Source organism: Scardinius erythrophthalmus, assembly GCF_964197995.2.
Source record: "Scardinius erythrophthalmus genome assembly, chromosome: 10".
In the NCBI taxonomy this organism is placed as follows: domain Eukaryota; kingdom Metazoa; phylum Chordata; class Actinopteri; order Cypriniformes; family Leuciscidae; genus Scardinius; species Scardinius erythrophthalmus.
In genome coordinates, this window is record NC_138230.1 from 3,182,273 (window position 1) to 3,205,900 (window position 23,628).

At 37.1% G+C, this 23,628-nt stretch overlaps 1 protein-coding gene across 3 annotated transcripts in view; it reads right to left on the minus strand.

Annotated features, from left to right (window-relative positions):
- Nucleotides 1–45: 45 nt before the first annotated feature.
- Nucleotides 46–23,628, minus strand: part of tert (telomerase reverse transcriptase) — a 35,649-nt gene continuing 12,066 nt past the window's right edge. For 2 of the 3 annotated variants that reach the window (XM_081376245.1, XM_081376244.1), the window contains exons 11-16: nucleotides 23,277–23,462; nucleotides 21,771–21,963; nucleotides 12,061–12,122; nucleotides 11,342–11,466; nucleotides 9,332–9,469; nucleotides 214–423 (exon numbers count right to left, since the gene is read on the minus strand). In XM_081376245.1, coding sequence (XP_081232371.1) covers nucleotides 320–423; nucleotides 9,332–9,469; nucleotides 11,342–11,466; nucleotides 12,061–12,122; nucleotides 21,771–21,963; nucleotides 23,277–23,462 — 808 coding nt within the window. In that variant the 3' untranslated portion in view covers nucleotides 214–319. Of the gene's footprint in view, nucleotides 424–9,331; nucleotides 9,470–11,341; nucleotides 11,467–12,060; nucleotides 12,123–21,770; nucleotides 21,964–23,276; nucleotides 23,463–23,628 lie in introns of all 3 variants that reach the window. The other variant, XM_081376246.1, reaches the window with a different exon arrangement.

A 23,628-nucleotide genomic window follows, 5' to 3' on the forward strand; every position in this document is an offset into this window, starting at 1 on the left:
GAAATCATGTTCTGTAGACGGTCATTTTAGTCCGAATAACCTGAAAACAAATAAAGCTTGTTTTATTTTCTGTACTGAAATATAGATTTTAAAGCAGAAACAGAAGCATGAACATGCAAACATCACGAACACGAGCGGCCGTGGCTTCAGTTTACGAGCGTCTCTAATTTCTCTGCGTTTAACGACGAGCCATCAGCGTTTACACACAGCTCAGGTGTGTTTAGGCCATCAGCGTTTACACACAGCTCAGGTGTGTGTGTTTAGTGTTTAGTCACACTGCTGCGCGAGAACAACACCAGAGAAGCGCTCGCTTTACGCTCTACGCCCGGATGCTTTTAAAGTCCTGAGGGATTCTGGGAGTCGAGGCCTGTCGAACACGAGCCAGTCTGATGCCCTGGAGCAAACGCTGAAGACGCCTCCGTCCTGAAGCACACACACACACACACACACACGAGGAGAAGAACGAATAAAACACATGACACAGCAAATCATTGGCAAAACTCAAACGCTAACATTACGAAAGAAGACTTTCCCAGCAGTCCAAATTCCTGGAGGAATTTTCCGTTGCATAAAAGCATAAAATATGTGAAACGCACATTAACAAACATTTAAGAGTGTAAGAGCCTCTAAAGCCTCTGATGTTTCGACTGTGACAGCGACGCCACTGATTGGTGGGTTGAGGGTTGTTTGTGTCTTTTGGCTATTAAACTTGATTTTAAAAAAATTAAGTTGAAATCACACCAGATTATTATCGTTAACTAAAACTACAACTGTTAAAAACATGTTTGTTTACTGAGATCAAGTTGAAATAAAATATAAATGTTTTAGATGAAAAACTGAAAAATGTTCCCAAGGCAATGAACTAAAACATGCATGAGAAGCAATTAAAACAATAAAATTACTAGTTTGAAATAAATAGAAACTAAAACTAAAATTAAAGAATAAATTAAACCTAAATAGCGCACAAAATTACTAAAAATTCACAACATTAATGAAAATAGAAAAATAAAAACCATAGGGATGGGACGATTACCGTTTTCACTATAAACCACGATAAAATACGATAAAATGTACTGACGGTTAGTATTATCGTTCAAATTTTAATTATCATTAAAACCGTGTTTGATTATCGCGATTTTAGTAACTCGCTGTAAATCCTGTCCAGCCAGCAACAGTCTGACGCAGCGCGCAATGTTGTTGTTTTTATTCGAGAAGGAATAGAGTGCCGAAGTTATGACGTCACTTTGTAGGCCAAAACGCGGAAGTGAGTTAGCATTTTAGCACTACCGGTTCCTTCGCCCTAAAGTCTATGGGTTTTTTGAATGGGTTTTTGCTAAATCGCCTGAAATAAGGTCTGTGGTTAACAAAGCCTCTAAATATTTTCACGTTTTGATCTATGACATAAAACACACCAGTTATAACCTGCTTGTGATTTTTTTAAACTTTATTGTGTCTTAAAAACGGTGGTTGCTAACAAGTTGCTAAAAGGGACTACATCCTTTGGCGGGGACTTTAGACGTCATCATGACAAACATGAAAGCTCTCACTAGCCCGCGTTTCAGCCTCACGTTCTTAGAAGTTTACCTTTCAGTTAATATACATAACGTTTGTTTTGTTTTGTCCCGAGATGCAACCACAAGTCATCGAATGAAATCTCGTTTTACCGTTTTCCGTCCGATGTTACCCAGCGGAGACTCTGGGTTCGTGCCAGATGGAGTAAAAAAGGCTAGCAGTAGCAAGAATAAGCGTTTTTCATAACCAAATCAACAGCTAAAATACCTTTTGTCTTTCTCTTAAAATATCTAAAAGCTTGTTTACTTTGCCACTGTTTAATAGATTAGATCCGCTGCAGTTTTATTAAAGGCTAACATTACGTTGAGAAATGTGTTTAATTAAAATATTCAAAATAATACCTGGTTTATTGACTTTTATTGTAACTTGTTTGGATATAATTATAGAAAGGGTGGGTCCTGCACCCTGATATTTGTGAACTTGGCTTTTACCCACTTATAATAATATGATTGTATTTGTAAACAGCATTACCGGTAGTTGATATTATGATACAATGATATTAATCTTTGTTATTTTAGTAGTAAATGTTAACTATATTTAATGTGCTATATAAATGTGAACAATTCCCAGAGAACACGCTGATATGTATAGCCTTAATGCACTGTAAGTTGCCTGTCTGACACACAAATTAAATGTTAAACTATTGTAACTACACTCCAGTCAGCTCACAGTAATGTGAATGTGAGATAAAATTTACTACACTGGCTCTCACATTGGGGCTTGTGGATTACCAGGTAAAAATATATAGAAAATGTTAACAAAATGAGTATATATGGTTTATTTAGGGAACATATATGGTTTAATTATAATATATTATAATAAGCATTTGCTATTGGACAATTCTCTTTAAATTCAACATATATAATTATATACAACTAATATATTAAATGTTTGGAATTTAACTGTGTTATGCTTGTTCAGAGATTATTTGTATAGTTATCTTAAATACATAGAACACTATTATAACTCCTCTATCTCTCCCTAGTTTTACTTACCGAGACTCGATAAACCTTGTCCCTCATGCTGGCCCTTACAATACCGGCAAGTAAACCAGCATCTAAGCTGCACTGTTCATGTCCAGATTTATAGTGGTTCTCTCCTCGATCTATGGTTTTTCTATCGTCTAAGAAAAAGGACATAAGATTGGAAATTGATACGGCCATAACGTTAGTGCTTCTGAGATGGTAAAAGCGCGTTTTTTTCCTGGCGAATTAGCAAATGGTATGCAAACATACAATCAAACATAAAAACATATCAAACATACAGTGAAAGATAATCTTTAAATTTTATTTGTGGCACAATTATCAGGCATAATAATCTTAATCACAAAGAAAATAATATTAAGGTTTATATAAACTAAAAAAATAATAAACGAATAAATAAAAATTCTCAGAGAGGCACGCATAAACAAAATTAGTTTCTAACATTTTTGGAAAAAACGAATGGGCAATATTTCTCATGAAAAAGTGGATAAGTGTTCATACCATAGGTTCATACCATAGACTGTAAAAAATAGGTTCATACACAGCGCAGATCATAATGAGCGAGCGTGTTTTTTTAATAAAGTTTGAGGAAGCTTGATGATGACTGTATTGTTCCAGAGACAACAAATAAAGATAAAAAGAATAGGTGGTACTGGCTTCTTTATTCCATGTGGCACACCAAGCATGTCTCCATTACAACCTCTTCCTCTAGGGAATGCACTTCATCTTATACCCCACATTACTGCCACCTGCAGGCTTAAATCAGTACTCATCACACTAGATACTCATTACATCTTTTTCCTTTTTTTTTTTTTTTTTTTTTTTTTACACAATCTTAACACATTTTTTTTTTTTTTTTTTTTTAACACATTAGATTCACAATGACTAATAATTCACATCAGCCCAACTGTAAAAAATGTCAACAATCAATTCATTTCATTTTTTTTTTTTTTTTCATAAGTCCATTCGAACAGGAGCTTTTCGAACTCGATTAGTTCTCCGCAAGAGAGGCATGTCAGTCTTTGGTACAGATAATTCGAGTTCAGGAATTTGTTCTGCAGAATTAAACATACCTGGAGATAGCATTTCATGACATTGCAGATCAACAGGGGGCATTTCACAAGACTGCAGTTCTGCAGACAGGGTTGGCTCATCAACAAGAGGACATTTCTCTGCAGTCTTAAGCAAGCTCTGTCGATTTCTCCGCAATGTTTGTCCATCTTCTGTTTGAACCAGATATGATCTTGGGTTTACCTCTTTTAGGACTGTAGCTTTCTTCTTCCATCCAGTAGGCTCCATAATTCTAACTGTATCTCGTTCAGAAAGAGGTTTCAGATGTCGAGCTCCCTTGTCATAATATTCTTTCTGCTTCTTTTTAAGATGTTGCATCTCTTTCAATGATAGACTGTTGTTTTCTGTTTTCAGGGATACTTTTGGCAGTGTATCACGCAGTTTTCGGTTCATCAATAACTCACCAGGAGACAATCCACAACTGAGTGGAGAAGAACGGTAACTCAGAAGAGACAGATTTATATCAGACCTGCTTGCTGCGGCTTTTTTCATAAGTCTTTTTACAATTTGTACCCCTTTTTCTGCTTTACCATTTGCCTTTGGATAAAATGGGCTTGAAGTAGTATGTTTAAAACCATACTGTTCCGCAAACAGTTTGAATTCACAACTAGTGTACTGAGGACCATTGTCACTTTGCACAATATGAGGAATTCCATGCCTTGCAAAGATGCTTTTCATGCGTTGAATCAGATCATTCGATGTTGTATGATGGAGCTGTTCAACTTCAGGATAATTGGAATAATAATCGATAACCACCAGATAATCCTTACCATTCAACTGGAAAAGATCAGTTCCTACTTTTTGCCACGGTTCAGTAGGATGAGCAGCTATCATCATAGGTTCTTTGGCCAGTTTATAATGATGACTCAGACAGACGTCACACTGATTGATGTATTTCTCAATGTGCACATTAATTCCAGGCCAGAAAACAGCTTGTCTAGCTCTTCTCTTACATTTTTCGATACCAAGATGTCCCTCATGAATTCTACGAAGCATGTCGTGGCGCATTGATACTGGAATGACAATTCTGTTTTTTCTCAACAGCATGCCCTCAACCACACTCAGTTCTGCCCTTAAAGGAAAGTACTGTGGACACTTGCCTTTGATCCATCCATGTTGAAGGTGTGCAATAACCCTCTGCAATTCAGCGTCCTTTGCAGTTTCCTCTGCGATCAGCTTTAACATCTCATCTGAAACTGGTAATGCTGAATACACCATTCTCACATGTCTCTCAACTTCGTCCGTTTTGCTGATCTCCGAAGCTACTGGTGCTCGAGACAGTGCATCAGCCACAATGATATACTTTCCCGGTGTATAGACTAGATTCAGATCATATCTCTGTAATTTCATCATCATGCGTTGAATTCGAGGTGACATATCATTTAAGTTCTTTTGAATGATGGAGATTAATGGTTTATGATCTGTCTCTACTGTAAAAGTAGGTAATCCATAGACATATCCATGAAATTTTTCACAGCCAAATACTAAACCCAAAGTCTCCTTCTCTATTTGTGAATATCGTCTTTCAGTCTCTGTCATAGATCGAGAAGCATAGGCCACAGGTCTCCAGGAATCCTCAAAGGCCTGAAGAAGCACCGCCCCCAATCCATCCTGAGAGGCATCTGTAGAGATCTTAGTTGGTCGTGTGTGATCAAAAAAACAAGGACAGGTTCAGTAGTAAGAGTCTCCTTTAACTGCTTCCATTCTTGATCATGTACTGAAGTCCAGACAAACTCCTGATCATTCTGTAACAACTTTCTCATATGGGTAGTTTTAGCTGACAAATTTGGCAGAAATTTTCCCAGGAAGTTCACCATTCCCAAAGCCTGCAGAATTCCCTTCTTATCTGTAGGTGGAGGCATATCAAGGAGGGCTTGCACTTTTGCTGGATGTGGCTCCACACCTTTTGCGGACAGCTTGTCCCCTAAGAACGTGATCTCTGTGACTCCAAATTGACACTTTTTCTGATTGAGCTTTAAATCATGTGCTCGAACTCTTTCCATCACTTTTACTAATCGCTGATTATGTTGTTGAATGGTGGACCCCCACACCACAATATCATCAATATATACTCGAACACCTTCTAGACCTTCAATAAGGGTTTCCATGGCTCGATGAAAAATCTCAGGAGCTGATTTGATTCCAAAAGGAAGTCGAAGAAAACAATATCGCCCAAAGGGAGTATTAAATGTACAATACTGGCTACTCTCAGAATCCAATCGGATCTGCCAGAATCCTTGAGATGCATCTAATTTGCTGAAAAACTTAGCTCCTGACATGTCACTAATGATCTCTTCACGGGTGGGTATCTGGTAATGTTCTCGTTTGATGCTATCATTGAGGTCTTTAGGATCTAAGCACACTCTTAAATCACCATTAGGCTTCTTCACACATGTTATGGAGTTTACCCAGTCTGTAGGTTGATCAATCCGTTGGATTACTCCTGATTGGGTCATGCGATCCAATTCCTTTTTCAAGGCCTCGCGCAGAGGTGCAGGGACCCGCCGAGGAGCATGTATGACTGGAGAAGCATCATCTTTCAGTTGTATTTTATAGGTAAATGGCAGTGTGCCTTGACCTTCAAAAACATCTGGAAATTGTTTGACAATGTCAGTTATATTGTCACAGACAGGCTGTAAGACTACCGTTTCATTATTGACTTGATACACTCTTTTAACCAAATGAAGGTCTTCACACGCTTTATCTCCTAAAAGAGATTCATGACCATTGGGAACTACAACAAACATCAAACTCTTCATCTTTCCTTTTACTTGTATGTTTAGTCTGCATATTCCTCGTGTTTCAATTGGTTGTCCATTATAGGCTTTGAGGGGAACTGTACGTTTTTTAATTAGAGGTTTTTCTTTCAGTGCTTTCACATCTCTGATGTTAATTAAATTAACTTTTGCACCCGTATCTAATTTAAAGGGTACTACAGTCCCATTCACCACAAGAGGAACAATCCACATCGAAGACTTGACTGAATCATCACTTGATACACACGTTTCAGCATCCAGATTTACTTTCTTTTCAGAAACCATGTTCACATAAAATGAGTCGCTCAAATCACTGTCATCTGCCTCCTCCACTAAATGCACTTTATTTTCCTTCTTCATGTCTTTTGAAAAACACATCTTTGCAAAGTGGTTGGGGCCATTACACTTAGAACATCTTTTTCTGAAAGCTGGGCACTGTCTGAACTTATGTTTGGTCCCACAGCGCTTGCATGAGAATGTTTCATTGTCATTATCTCTGAAACCTCTTGTATCATTGTCTCTGAAACCTCGTGTGTTACCTCTTCTCTTGTCTCTGAAGGAAATGGCGTCAACTTCTACACTCTGAAATGACATAGCGGCTGTATTAGTCCCATCAAACTGCTTCACTTGCTGTCTCGCTACTTCACTGGATTGGCACAATTTGACAGCATACTCCAAGGTGAGTTCTGATTCTCGTAACAATCTTTCTCTCAGTTTCTTCTCATAGATACCAAAAACAATCTGATCACGAATCATTGAATCTCTCAATTCATTAAAGTTACAAGTCTTTGCCTTTATCTTGAGATCAGTCAGAAAGTAATCAAAAGCCTCTCCTTCATGCTGCACACGTGTTCTGAATACATATCGTTCATATGTCTCGTTCTTCCTTGACAAACAATGAGCATCAAATTTTTCCAGTACCTTATCCAGTTTCTTCTTGTCTGCCTCTTCATCAAAATTAAAGGTGTTATAGACCTCCACGGCATCAGCTCCAGCAATGGTAAGTAACAGGGCGATTTTTCTTTCATCCACAGCCGCTTGTTGTCCAACAGCAACAACATACAACTCAAACTGCTGTTTGAAAGTCCTCCAATGTGCATCAACATTTCCACACAACTTCAGCGATCCCGGTGGTTTAATGGCATCCATTGGGTTTTTCAGACCCCACTCCTGGTACCATGTATTGTTCCAGAGACAACAAATAAAGATAAAAAGAATAGGTGGTACTGGCTTCTTTATTCCATGTGGCACACCAAGCATGTCTCCATTACAACCTCTTCCTCTAGGGCAGTGGTTCCCAAACCTGTCCTGAAGGACCCCCAACACTGCACGTTTTCTTTGTCTCCCTAATCAAACACACCTGATTCAACTCATCAGCTCATTAACCTATGTGATAATGAGCTGATGAGTTGAATCAGGTGTGTTTGATTAGGGAGACAAAGAAAACGTGCAGTGTTGGGGGTCCTTCAGGACAGGTTTGGGATCCACTGCTCTAGGGAATGCACTTCATCTTATACCCCACATTACTGCCACCTGCAGGCTTAAATCAGTACTCATCACACTAGATACTCATTACAATGACGTTGATCCGCGACCATGGTGTGCTGTAGTCCTTTTATAGCCTACCGTTAGCATTTTATATCTGACGGCTTTATTTAGGCTTCAAAATGTATAAATTTTGGACTAACTTGTAAAGATTATCTTGATAGACAAAACGTGTTAGGGTCACAACTCTTTGTTGAACACAGATCTTATTTTTTGCGATTTTCCAAAAGTCTATGGGGAAAATGCATTGCTTTTCGATCGAGGGAACCCATGCGCCGCTAACTTCCGGGTTGTCCTACAAAATGACGTCATAACTTCGGCACCGTGCTCGGGAGATTTTCAGCTTTTCAAATCTGAGGTGTGGTCATATTATGGCTTTTTACAAAAGTCCTGAGGGAAACTTAATCGAGGATGGGGGGGAAACACTTCAAATCTGCCGAGTCGTCTTGTGTGACCATCACCCACTGTTTATAGCGAACGCAAGGCAAGTTAACTTTGACCTCATTACCAAAACTAACGTTACGTCTGGGAAATAATTGGGCACAAAATGTTGTTTTGAGTTGAAATATTTTATCTCACTCACTTGAAATAAACGTGAAGCTTCCGTGAAGAAAAGTTCGCAGCAAGTGGCTTTGAGCCAAAGACGAACGATCAAGTTCAAACAAGACTATCATTGTACACTTATTACACCGATTTTTTTTTTTTTACCACACAATTACGGGGACATATTGAAATGAGATTAATGTTTTAAATCTTACCTGTTTATAAATCCATTTTGTACAGCGTACAAAACAATCGTCCAAAAACGGAGACGCAAGACGGCAAGTTGTATTTGAATGAAACGAGAGCGCGCGTCTGTTGCGATGCGATACATGGATGCGCGCTGTGTTATGATGCGTTGCTATTGACGACGGTCATTATAAAGAGAAATGCCACAGAATATAATCTTGCTTAAAAAAGTGCATAGAGCTGCTTTTTTATTTGTTGTTTATTGATTTTTAAATATTAAACTGTTTTTAGTGTGAGCATCAGTTCTTTTTGAACACTTTCATCTCGTTTTAACAAAACCGTGATAATATTGATAATCACGATAATTTTGGCCACTATAATCATGATATGAAATTTTCATACGTCCCATCCCTTCTATAGATATATATATATATATATATATAGTTGCCAACATTTCTCATTTTTGTTTAGTTTAAGTTGAAGTACTAAATTTACTTAAATAAAAATTAATAAAAGTAAATTGATATAAAAAAAAAACTATTTCAAATTATTAATAAATCCTATAATAGTATCTCAACGCCACGAAAATAACACCTCAGCACCCACAATGCAACAGTCTCCTCATTCCACACAAAAACAACAGCCTGAAACAGAAGATTTAAGAGTGAGACGTACGTTTGCGCAGTGGAGGAAGCAGACTGCGATACGCCGAGCGATTCTGTGTGAACACGACCTCAAACGCCACACAGAACAACATCTGAACGGCCTCGTACTGGAGAACGCCTCCGCCGTCCGGAGAACCCAGAACCAGACCTGAGGGACGACATCAGCATTCACTGAGAAACAGCACTTGTCCTCATTAAAAACACATTTTAAGTAGATTAAACTAAACCACACATTTAAAGGGTTAGTTCACCCAAAAATGAAAATTATGTCAGTAATTACTCACCCTCATGTTGTTCCAACCGCGTAAGACCTTCGTTCATCTTCGGAACACAAATTAAGATATTTTTTATTAAATCTGAGAGCTGATCACTCCTCAATAGGCTTTCAGAGGGACCGAAACTTGCTGGCCCAGAAAAGTTATTAAAGAGATCGTTAGTTAATATAGTCCAAGTGACTACAGTGACTCAATCTTAAGTTTATCAAGCGACGAGAATACTTTTTGTGCGCAAAAACAAACAAAAATAACGACTTTATTCCACTTTTCATTTCCTTCTCTCTGGGCCTCGTAGTGTTTTTGCGCTGCGCGTCTGTGTTGCACGTAATCACGCATCACCCACATGACCGGCGTCGGCCAATTGTGAGCCTACGTGGTGACGTGTAACACAGACGTGCTACGCAAAAACACTATGTGAACCAACTAGAGGCCCAGAGAGAAGGAAATGATTAGTGGAATAAAGTCGTTATTTTTGTTTGTTTTTGCGCACAAAAAGTATTCTCGTCGCTTGATATACTTAAGATTAAGCCACTGTAGTCACTTGGACTATATTAACTAACGATCTCTTTAATAACTTTTCTGGGCCAGCAAGTTTCGGTCCCTCTGAAAGCCTATGGAGAAGTGATCCAGCACTCAGATTTCATCAAAAATATCTTAATTTATGTTCCGAAGATGAACGAAGGTCTTACGCGGTTGGAACAACATGAGGGAGAGTAATTACTGACAGAATTTACATTTTTGGGTGAACTAACCCTTTAATGCGTATGCTTTGCTTAGAAACATCTAAGTAAATAATAAAAGAAACATTATACCTGAACACTGAGACCTCAATACTTAGTACACAATACACAATGACGGTAACATTCGATAGATCATTTTTTGAGTACGAATGTGTCATTTTAGAAAATTAATCCAGATGTCACAAAATGGCAAGTTACCAAACCTAACAACAAAAGCAGTGATAAAACGGTGTAAATACAGCTGGAAAACAGTGGCAAATCAACCTTATTCATTATTCATGCCCCAGTGCATGATGGGAACACCAGTATTAGAAAAGCTGAGTAGGTTCCTCTTGCTGCATCTCTATCTCTTCTGTGATGATGTGGGCGGGGCAACCTGTCACTCACACGAGATCAGCCAATAGGAAACCACCACCATCCAATCATCCAATCAACTCGCCTCTAACTAAATCAAGCCCCGCCCACATTTGTTCTTGTTCCAGAGAAGTTTCACTCGATATACGACACAATAGAGGAGAAAAGACCAGCCAGGGTTCGTGCAGAGACTGTAAAACGAAATTCCAGGACTTTCGATGACTTTAAGCACTACTTTTTTGGACTACAATCAGAGATCGCACTTATCAAACAATATCTTTAGGATTTTTTACAGATTTTTTAAACTCAAATTACATATATATGGTATCCAAAATAAAACTTACAACATATTTAATAATATAAATACAAAGTTCATAATGGCTATTATTGCTCAATCAATATTTTATGTTATAATGTTGGCGTACTCTTTATGGAGTAAAGGTCTGATGGGGGTTTGTCAGACGGGCTGCAGTGTTAACTGTGCCTGAGAAGATTGTATTCGTGTTTTTTTTAATAAATAAATAAAGCACTTGTCAAGTACCTCTTCGTAAATACGGCTGTTTTCAAGGGTTTTCCAGGACTCACATTAAACGAACCCTGACTAGCGTAACTTCTGCTTCATGCTAACTTTCACGTCACTCGCACTCTTGCCTGTGTTTGTGTGTCTGATGAGTTTATTCATGACTCGAGCCATCGTCCAGATCATCTTCAAGAAGAATGACGGGTTTGCCTCCACATTCTGACCCAAAGGCAAACTCTTCACACACGCATGAAACCTGCAAACACACACACACACGACAAACATTCGTTCTGCTCTCACACTCGTTTGTTATTGTGGGTTGTTTCCTGCAGTTTAACGCTCAGTTTCACACAAACATTCACCACTAAAGATTCACACAAAGTTATGCAGATATTTGTTCTTGTTAAACTTTTGCCACCAAGACCGTTTTGCTACACGACTGTTTAAGTCTCTTCTGCTCAACAAGGAACATTCATTTGATGAAAAATACAGTAAAAACAGTGAAATATTATTATAATGTAAATCATCTGTGAATATACAGTAAAGTGTAATTTACTCCTGTGATCAAAGCTGAATGTTCAGCATCATTACTCCAGTCTTCATGATCCTTCAGAAATCACTCTAATATGAGGATGTGATGATCAAGAAACATTTATGATTATTATCAGTGTTGAAAACAGTTTCATATTTGTGTGGAAACTGATGCATTTTATGTTTCAGGATTCTTTGATGAATTGAAAGTTTTTATTTATTAGTTCAGTATTTATTTGAAGCAGAATCTTTTGTAACGTTATAAATGTCTTTACTGTGACTTTTGATCAGTTTGATGTGTCGAAGAACAGTTGTTCACCTGAGCGCCTGCAGCAGAATCAGCTTATACAAGCTTCTGTAAACGGCCTCTACTGAATTCATCTGGGGAAGAGATCAGACACAGATGAATAAACCCTGATTCTCTCAGACGGACTCCTCTAACACCACAGATGAATATTAACCAGTAACAGTCAGACTGTAACTTTATTCATTGTTCAGTTCTTAAAAGCCACTTTTTTAGTGGCTTTGGTTCCGGAAGTATATATGTGTGTATTTACATGCATCAATTCCCCTATGGAGAAAACGAATGGTATTTTAACTGATTGCTGCACTCTATGAAAATCACAGCCAATCAGAACGTATTCGGCTAGCCCCTCCCCTCGAACACAGATGAGCCAATGGCAGTTGAGTATCAGTTGCACGGGGAACTCAGACATCTTTAGGTTTCAGCGCCATAAGCCCTATTCGGACGAGACTAGTGTAACATGGAGAGGTGGGTAAAGTAATAATCAGCAGAGCTTCTCTGTGATTTCAGTCCTGATCATCACGGACAATATCAGTAAACATTACAGCGACTTTTACATTCAGTAAAAAGGTCTGGAAAAATTACCTCAGGTAAAACTAATCCCGTGCGAATAGACCCGCTGTAAATATGTATGTAAATATTTCCAGTTTAAAAGGAGTTTTCTGTGGTTTGGAGGAGCTTGAAGAAGCATCAGTTGCGTTCTAGTCGCTGGGACGAGTCTGTGGCAAAACTCAAGTGTTTTCCACACACCACTCACATCAGAAAGAAGATCGAAAGCACATCTTTTAGCGTTAGGTAAGTGCCTATTACCAACACAATCCAATCTGAAGTTAATTAATACATCGTTCGACCGGACATAACTGTTTTATATATATAAATACAGATTATATGTGTTTGCGCACGTGATATCAGGAAGCAGCGTAATACACCCATGACGACAGGAGTGACGGCGATGCACAAATCGAGTTACTCTCCCACTTCTATGGAAGCTTGTTTCCGCCACAAAATAAAACATTTTAAAAGATAATTGCGACTTTTTATCTCACAATTGCGAGTTTACATCTCGCAATTCTGACTTTATTTCTCAGAATTGGGTGAAATAAAGTCGAAATTGCGTGAAATAAAGTCGCAATTGCGTGTTATAAAGTCAGAATTGCGAGATATAAAGTCAGAATTGCGTGTTATAAAGTCAGAATTGCGAGATATAGTCAGAATTGCGTGAAATAAAGTCGCAATTGCGTGATATAAAGTCAGAATTCTGACTTTTTTTCTCGCAATTGCGACTTTATATCACGCAATTCTGACTTTATAATACGCAATTGCGAGTTTATATCTCGCAATTCTGACATCTTTTCTCAGAATTGTGAGATATAAACTCACAATTGTGAGATATAAAGTCCAATTCTAAGGAAAAAAAAATACTTTTTTTTAATTTATTTTTTTTATATCTCACAATTCTGACTTTATATCTCAGAATTGTGACTTTATATCCCACAATTGCGACTTTATATCTCAGAATTGCGACTTTATAACACGCAATTCTGACTTTATATCTCGCAATTGCGACTTTATTTCTCAGAATTGCGACTTCATATCTCGCAATTGTGAGAAAAAAAGTCAGAATTGTAAGATAAAAAGTCGCAATTATGATTATTTATTATTCATTGGCGGAAACAAGCTTCCATACACTTCTGCTAGTTTTACTGAGAATTATTATCCTGTGTGAATTGGCCATTAATATTACAGACGTCTTGTGGTAAAATCACATTACTCCATCTACCCCTGTAAAGTTAACCCCGTCCGAATAGGGCTACAGAGAAACACTGGAAGATCCGAAGCTCTCATCGGTTTTATGGTGTTTATGCTACAAAAATGGTAAAACGATGAGCCAGGGGAACTTGTAACGCTGATCCAGATCCTGAGAGGATGGGCATGGGTATTCATGTTTTAAATCACCGTACTGCGCGCGCGTTCACCAAAACGCGAACGGACCAATTATCTGCGACTGAAGCCTGGTTTATTTATCCCTGATGTGTGCGCAGTAACCTGGTTCCCTGAGGATTCAACCCCAATCCCAATAAAGACGAAAACTTTCATTTTCTGGTTGTCATATTAAATTACAATTAAAATCAGTGAGTCCATGCTAACGTACAAACCTAAATAGCGAATTGTTCTCACGTCATGAACAGTGTAGCTCAAAAACACATAAATGAAGGTTTTACCCAGGGGGCAAAACACCTGTTTTTTAGGAAATCAGACATGGGCTGCTGTAAAAGGTTGTCATATAAAAATGAAATCAATGATGTCTGAGGATCACAACCTGTGTGGCCAACCCGGTCAACAAGCTGCTGGAAACTTGTAATTAGGGTCAAAACAATGCTACCTCAAATTCGGCTTTAACTCCCAGAATCACCCAAACATGCTAAAACGGTTTAATTATATTCATGAATCGTGAGCCATATCTCCCTGATACTTTATGCTAGAAACAAACTCTTAATTCTCTTAATCCTCTTAATTCATAGGTAGGCAAAAAAAAAAGAAAAAAATATTGAACATTCCATTTGTAATCGGTAGCATTCTTTTCCCTTTGTTGTTGTCACAATAAACAAATTACCATGTAAAGTTAACTTTTACTGGATGAAATCATATTTTGATTTTTTTTTTTACTAACCAGACAGTCCTCATGGCCCATAACACATTTAGAGGGAATTCAATTTCAAGCCTATAATAGCCTGTCAATTCAAACAAGATCCAAGAAAGAAGTTTACCATTAACTGGTGTTAATTGTATACTGCTCTGTTTCTGTATGTACAGTATATCGTTTGCATATTTTTGCAATATCAATTATTTGTATTGCAATGTCTATTTCTAATATTCTTTCACAAGTGGGATAGCTTTATTTATTCTATTGAAATAAAAAAAAGGGATTTGAGGATTTTGGGTTAGGCTGGTTAGTGTTCAATCCTGGTGTTTGGAGTGTGAGACAAAGGTACTGACAACTAAATGCTGAAAGACTAAAACACACAGGAGTCATGTGTGGAGTAGGTTTAAAAGTATTTACTGATTAAAAATGTTACATTTAGTAGCAATTTGTACCAAAAAAAAAAAAAAAAACGAAACAGACAAACAGATTACAATTCAGGGTGATAACTAATTTCTGTAATAATGTTTATACAATTTGTTTAGCTGTTTCGGAATCACCGAATGCTCTCTAGTGTTTCAGCAGGCTGTGTCCTACTACATTTGGTTGCCAACCCCTAGCAACGGCATCCTGTGTAGCATGGAGCAGTTCTTCTGACAACCTTTAACCAGAGATGGGCACAAATACATCAAAAAGTATTTAATTAAAATACAAGTAATTTGTAATTTGAAAATACAAAAATATATTTTTTTACAGTCTTCTGTAGTGTAAGTGTGGCGTTAGGTACATGTAAGAGTCTAGAATATTGCAATATTGTTTAGTGCAGAAGATGCGCTTTTAACGTACATGTTGCCACATACTGTCATAATAAAATATAATTACGCATATAACACTATATTTGTATTATTTACACAAAAACTAGTTAACGCTGCTGTGAGGGTGTTTCTAATAGCGCGGCTGTGACAAAGTTGACAACTTTCTCTCTTCCGACTGCCATTATCTATTTTCTTACTCTTTTTGAAAGTTGTGAAAACACTGTTGTGGCGTTTTTCTTTTGCTATTTGAGCAAATTGGAACACAAAAATATATATTTAATGTAGTCTTTCATTCACTGCTATAGAACTTAACCCAACTATGATGCCTTACACTTCTGAGAAACCCAGAAATGTGAACAGGGTCAATAGGATGTGTCACATCACGTGATTTACTTGCCAAAAACTGTGATAGGCAATTTGGTAGTCCTATTTGTATTTTATGTCTATGGTCCTAGGGATAGTTTACCCAAAAAGGAAAATTAGCCCATGATTTACTCACCCTGACATCATCCTAGGTGTATTTTACTTTCTTCTTTCAGAAGAATACAATCAGAGTTATATTAAAAAGTGTCGTGGCTCTTCCAAGCTTTATAATGACAGTCAATGGGTATATTTTTCATCAAAGTGCATCTATCCATCATAAAAGCATATCTATCCATCATAAAAGTAAATCTATCCATCATAAAAGTGCATCTGTCCATCATAAAAGTGCATCTATCCATCATAAAAGTGCATCTATCCATCATAAAAGTGCATGTCAATCACAAAAGTGCGTCTATCCATCATAAAAGTGCATCTATCCATCATAAAAGTGCATGTGTCAATCATAAAAGTGCGTCTATCCATCATAAAAGTACATCTATCCATCATAAAACTGCATCTGTCCATCATAAAAGTGCATCTGTCCATCATAAAAGTGCATCTGTCCATCATAAAAGTGCATCTATCCATCATAAAAGTGCATGTCAATCATAAAAGTGCATCTATCCATCATAAAAGTGCATCTGTCCATCATAAAAGTGCATCTGTCCATCATAAAAGTGCATCTATCCATCATAAAAGTGCATCTGTCCATCATAAAAGTGCATCTGTCCATCATAAAAGTGCATCTATCCATCATAAAAAAGCATCTATCCATCACAAAAGTGCATCTATCCATCATAAAAGTGCATGTGTCAATCATAGTGCATGTGTCAATCATAAAAGTACATCTATCCATCATAAAAGTGCATCTATCCATCATAAAAGTGCATCTATCCATCATAAGTGCATCTGTCCATCATAAAAGCATATTTATCCATCATAAAAGTGCATGTGTCAATCATAGTGCATGTGTCAATCATAAAAGTACATCTATCCATCATAAAAGTGCATCTATCCATCATAAAAGTGCATCTATCCATCATAAGTGCATCTGTCCATCATAAAAGCATATTTATCCATCATAAAAGTGCATCTATCCATCATAAAAAAGCATCTATCCATCACAAAAGTGCATCTATCCATCATAAAAGTGCATGTGTCAATCATAGTGCATGTGTCAATCATAAAAGTGCGTCTATCCATCATAAAAGTGCATCTATCCATCATAAAAGTGCGTCTATCCATCATAAAAGTGCATCTATCCATCATAAAAGTACATCTATCCATCATAAAAGTGCATCTATCCATCATAAAAGTGCATCTGTCCATCATAAAAGTGCATCTGTCCATCATAAAAGTGCATCTATCCATCATAAAAGTACATCTATCCATCATAAAAGTGCATCTGTCCATCATAAAAGTGCATCTGTCCATCATAAAAGCATATCTATCCATCATAAAAGTACATCTATCCATCATAAAAGTGCATCTGTCCGTCATAAAAGTGCATCTGTCCATCATAAAAGTGCATGTGTCAATCATAAAAGTGCGTCTATCCATCATAAAAGTGCATCTATCCATCATAAAAGTACATCTATCCATCATAAAATTGCATCTATTGTTGAAGATTTTATTATTTAGAAAATAAGTAATTTAACTGTTTTTTGTACACTATTATTTCCTTGTCTGTGGGTGACTTTGGCTGACTTTGGAACCTGAGAGCACAAGGTGTTGTTATAGCAGAAAATTCTATTTCAGTAATGTCACATGGTACAAAACTATTTCTCAAAATACCTATAGAATGTATTACCATGTTTGGGACAAGGAGAGGGTATATACGTTTACTGGGCAATTTTTCTGGAGGGTCTTTTCTGCAGAGGGACACTCGGCTTTGTTTTGTTAATAAAGTCTATTTTTTTCTGATGTCAAATATCTCTGAAGTCATTCCCCTGAAAAGAATTTAAACCACAACACTATCCATCATAAAAGTGCATCTGTCCATCATAAAAGCATATCTATCCATCATAAAAGTGCATCTATCCATCATAAAAGTGCATCTATCCATCATAAAAGTGCATGTGTCAATCATAAAAGTGCATCTATCCATCATAAAAGTGCATCTATCCATCATTAAAGTGCATCTATCCATCATAAAAGTGCATCTATCCATCATAAAAGTGCATCTGTCCATCATAAAAGTGCATCTATCCATCATAAAAGTACATCTATCCATCATAAAAGTACATCTATCCATCATAAAAGTGCATCTATCCATCATAAAAGTGCATCTATCTATCATAAAAGTGCATGTGTCCATCATAAAAGTGCGTCTTTCCATCATTAAAGTGCATCTGTCCATCATAAAAGTGCATCTATCCATCATAAAAGTGCATCTATCTATCATAAAAGTGCATGTGTCCATCATAAAAGTGCGTCTTTCCATCATTAAAGTGCATCTATCCATCATAAAAGTACATCTATGATGGATAGACACACTTTTATGATAGATAGACACACTTTTATGATGGACACATGTACTTTTATGATGATAGATGCACTATTATGATGGATAGATGCACTTTTATGATTGACATGCACTTTTATGATGGATAGACACACTTTTATGATGATAGATGCACTTTTATGATGGATAGACGCACTTTTATGATGGACACATGCACTTTTATGATGGATAGATGCACTTTTATGATGGATAGATGCACTTTAATGATGGACAGATGCACTTTTATGATGGATAGATGCACTTTTATGATGGACAGATGCTCTTTTATGATGGATAGACGCACTTTTATGATGGACAGATGCTCTTTTATGATGGATAGATGCACTTATATGATGGAGACATGCACGTTTATGATGGATAGATGCACTTTTATGATGGATAGATGCACTTTTATGATGGACAGATGCACTTTTATGATGGATAGACGCACTTTTATGATGGATAGATGGACTTTTATGATGGATAGACGCACTTTTATGATGGATAGATGCACTTTTATGATGGATAGATGCACTTTTATGATGGACAGATGCACTTTTATGATGGATAGATGTACTTTTATGATGGATAGATACGCTTTTATGATGGACAGATGCACTTTTATGATGGATAGATGCACTTTGATGAAAAATATACCCATTGACTGTCATTATAAAGCTTGGAAGAGCCACGACACTTTTTAATATAACTCTGATTGTATTCTTCTGAAAGAAGAAAGTAAAATACACCTAGGATGATGTCAGGGTGAGTAAATCATGGGCTAATTTTCCTTTTTGGGTGAACTATCCCTAGGACCATAGACATAAAATACAAATAGGACTACCAAATTGCCTGTCACAGTTTTTGGCAAGTAAATCACGTGATGTGACACATCCTATTGACCCTGTTCACATTTCTGGGTTTCTCAGAAGTGTAAGGCATCATAGTTGGGTTAAGTTCTATAGCAGTGAATGAAAGACTACATTAAATATATATTTTTGTGTTCCAATTTGCTCAAATAGCAAAAGAAAAACGCCACAACAGTGTTTTCACAACTTTCAAAAAGAGTAAGAAAATAGATAATGGCAGTCGGAAGAGAGAAAGTTGTCAACTTTGTCACAGCCGCGCTATTAGAAACACCCTCACAGCAGCGTTAACTAGTTTTTGTGTAAATAATACAAATATAGTGTTATATGCGTAATTATATTTTATTATGACAGTATGTGGCAACATGTACGTTAAAAGTGCATCTTCTGCACTAAACAATATTGCAATATTCTAGACTCTTACATGTACCTAACGCCACACTTACACCACAGAAGACTGTAAAAAATATATTTTTGTATTTTCAAATTACAAATTACTTGTATTTTAATTAAATACTTTTTGATGTATTTGTGCCCATCTCTGGTTAAAGGTTGTCAGAAGAACTGCTCCATGCTACACAGGATGCCGTTGCTAGGGGTTGGCAACCAAATGTAGTAGGACACAGCCTGCTGAAACACTAGAGAGCATTCGGTGATTCCGAAACAGCTAAACAAATTGTATAAACATTATTACAGAAATTAGTTATCACCCTGAATTGTAATCTGTTTGTCTGTTTCGTTTTTTTTTTTTTTTTTGGTACAAATTGCTACTAAATGTAACATTTTTAATCAGTAAATACTTTTAAACCTACTCCACACATGACTCCTGTGTGTTTTAGTCTTTCAGCATTTAGTTGTCAGTACCTTTGTCTCACACTCCAAACACCAGGATTGAACACTAACCAGCCTAACCCAAAATCCTCAAATCCCTTTTTTTTATTTCAATAGAATAAATAAAGCTATCCCACTTGTGAAAGAATATTAGAAATAGACATTGCAATACAAATAACTGATATTGCAAAAATATGCAAACGATATACTGTGCATACAGAAACAGAGCAGTATACAATTAACACCAGTTAATGGTAAACTTCTTTCTTGGATCTTGTTTGAATTGACAGGCTATTATAGGCTTGAAATTGAATTCCCTCTAAATGTGTTATGGGCCATGAGGACTGTCTGGTTAGTAAAAAAAAAAATCAAAATATGATTTCATCCAGTAAAAGTTAACTTTACATGGTAATTTGTTTATTGTAACAACAACAAAGGGAAAAGAATGCTACCGATTACAAATGGAATGTTCAATATTTTTTTCTTTTTTTTTTGCCTACCTATGAATTAAGAGGCATTGTTAACTCTTACATTCTAATTACATGTAGAAATCAAGGCATCAGATGAAAGCTTATCTTCCACTCTTTCTAAAGGTGTGCTCAGTTTGTTTCTAGCATAAAGTATCAGGGAGATATGGCTCACGATTCATGAATATAATTAAACCGTTTTAGCATGTTTGGGTGATTCTGGGAGTTAAAGCCGAATTTGAGGTAGCATTGTTTTGACCCTAATTACAAGTTTCCAGCAGCTTGTTGACCGGGTTGGCCACCCAGGTTGTGATCCTCAGACATCATAGATTTCATTTTTATATGACAACCTTTTACAGCAGCCCATGTCTGCTAAACCCCCTTTGCCCCCTGGGTATTTACATTTCAGTGGCTCTCCATATTAAACTGGTTAAATGTAATTAATTTAATCTTACCCTGTGGTATATATGAACAGTGTTGATCCGTAACACGAGGCGTCTCCCACTTGCATTGTGATCTGTAAACCCTCGGTTTCAAATTAATCTTGTTACCTGCCATATTTATTTTAAAATCTTTTATATATCCCTCCACGGCATATTTAAGACCCACTTGACTGCCCCTCGACCAGAGGTGGTCCTTCTGTGTCCAAAACGTATCAAAATTAGGGCTGCACAATATATCGAAATATCGCAAATGTATATATCGCTATATGTATATCGCAACGGCTATAACGGCTAATGAACTAAAAATCCCTCACTCTTGGCTGAATAACTTCTGCAGCTTTAATAAGAATCAGTATATATTTAATTCATACAGTGAAAATTAAGCAGTGTTTTATTTTTACATGTGATTATTCAGTTTCTGTTGTTAAATAACCCTAATGTAGGATAACCTGAACCCCGAGGTTTACACTGATGTTAAACACTTCTTATATACAATAAAACACTGATGTTCACTTTCAGAAGTTGAAAAAAAAAAAAAGAATGTGAAACACGTATGTAGGTTATATCATTTTAAAGATATTTTAAGTTTATTTTACACACTTTAAGCATTATCGTATCGCATAATGAATATCGCATTATTTAATGAGTTATCGCATATCGCACTTTTCTTCAATATCATGCAGCCCTAATCAAAAACATCACAAGGTTTTCACACTGACAGCTGACATTGAATGACAGTTAGCAACTCCGTTTGTTTGTCCGAGTTCGCGACAGTAACTAAAGGGGCGGGGCTTACCGATAGGTCAATTGTAGGCCAATGAGATTTCAGCATTTCAGTGTCATCAGAACAGAAGGTCTCTCTCACCCTGAGGTCCAGAAAGATGTTGGTACACTTGAGACTGAGGACCGACAGCAGCTTCTTCATGACCGCGGCGGGCGAGTGGGCGGAGCCTAGCGTCAGGCTGTAGCGCAGTGACAGGCCGTCATACCTGAGAGGGGGCGGAGCATAGATCATTTACATACCATGCGTCTGAAATCATATACAGTATGGTAGATACAACATTTGGTTGTCACTGAGAAAGTATGTTCTATATAGTGTGAGTGAAATGACGTGCTACATCATGTCACATCGCCCCACTGTCATTCACAAGTCCTCTCCTGTGGCCTCATGGGATAGTAAAGTGTCCTTCGAATGCACACTTGGGGACTTTCTCTCGCCTTTTCTACTCAACTCACATACTGTTTTCCGCCTACTGTATAGTGTGGAAGTAGGCATATACAGACGCAGCCATAGTTTAGTCATCTAGTTTGTTAAAAGCGAAGACATTTTTTTATTTTAAATTCATTTTGATGCCAAATACTTCTGTTTGATTGTCAAGTTCTGACTATTTATTAATATTTTAAATTAGTTTTTTTTATTTTCCATTTTTATTTTAGTTAATGTTTTAGTTATTAGATTGTATGTTCTTGTCATTTTATTATTTTTTAAATATATCTTTATATAGTGTTTAATCGTTTTTATTTCAGCTTTTGTTTTAGTTATTTTTGTACATCAAGTTAAACTAAAAAAAAAGTTTATTAGTTTTATTCCAGGTAACGCTTATTACTTTTTAAATTCCCCTGTAGTCAATCATTTTACCCCTTAAAACTCATCTTTGGTCACCAAAATTACATATTTAAAAGTTTTTTTTTCATGCTATAAAATATCTTGAATGTAACTCGACACTCTTGCCTCATTTAGTATGCGCGGGTCTATGAATATGCAAATGAGCCCTGCCTCCACTCACTCCCTCAGCCCAGAGATCCACTGGTTGACGATCACACGTTGATCTGATTGGTTACAAGGTAGTTTGTGACGTCAGAAACACCAGCGATTTCAGCAATGCTGTCGACTTATGAATTTACACATGGTGTGTCTTAAAGCAGATTAAACACACCACATAGACACATAAACAACATTAAAAGCTGGATTTACACCACAGGGAGACTTGTGCACTATGGTTTTAATTAATTAGAGTAACACTGGGCGAATGGGGAAAGTGTTCGGAAACCTATTTGGTAACTATTATTACTAGCGCTGACAGTGATGTGATTCGACCAGAAAACACCTTAGCAACCACTCAGAACACCTTAGCAACCGCATTCCACCTCGACTCGTTCTCTTTTCATTGCAGATGGGAATGCGTATAAAACATTATGGTGATGACACACACGAATGGATTATGATCGCTGCAGTATAACATGATATGACAGATAAGACCGATGTTCCTCCCTGATTTACAGGCTGATAGCGTCTCCTCACCGCGAGAAGTCCTTGTAGACGTCCAGCGTGTGTGTGTGTATCTGCAGACCGCACCAGGGGAACAGGCAGCAGGACGGGAACACACTCACACCCGAGCACACCCACTCCTCACACACCGGGAAGTTCACTGCCACCTTCTGAGGGTTGATCTTACAGCCGTAATCGGGAACGCCGGCCAACAGCGTCCTGACACACACACACACACACACACACACACACACACATATACATTATATATATATATAGTTTTTATTAACATTGAAATAGCTTTTATTTTTCTATTTTCATTAATGTTGTGAATTTTTGGTCATTTTGTTATGTGCTTTTGTCCTTAAAAAAAAATGTAAATAAA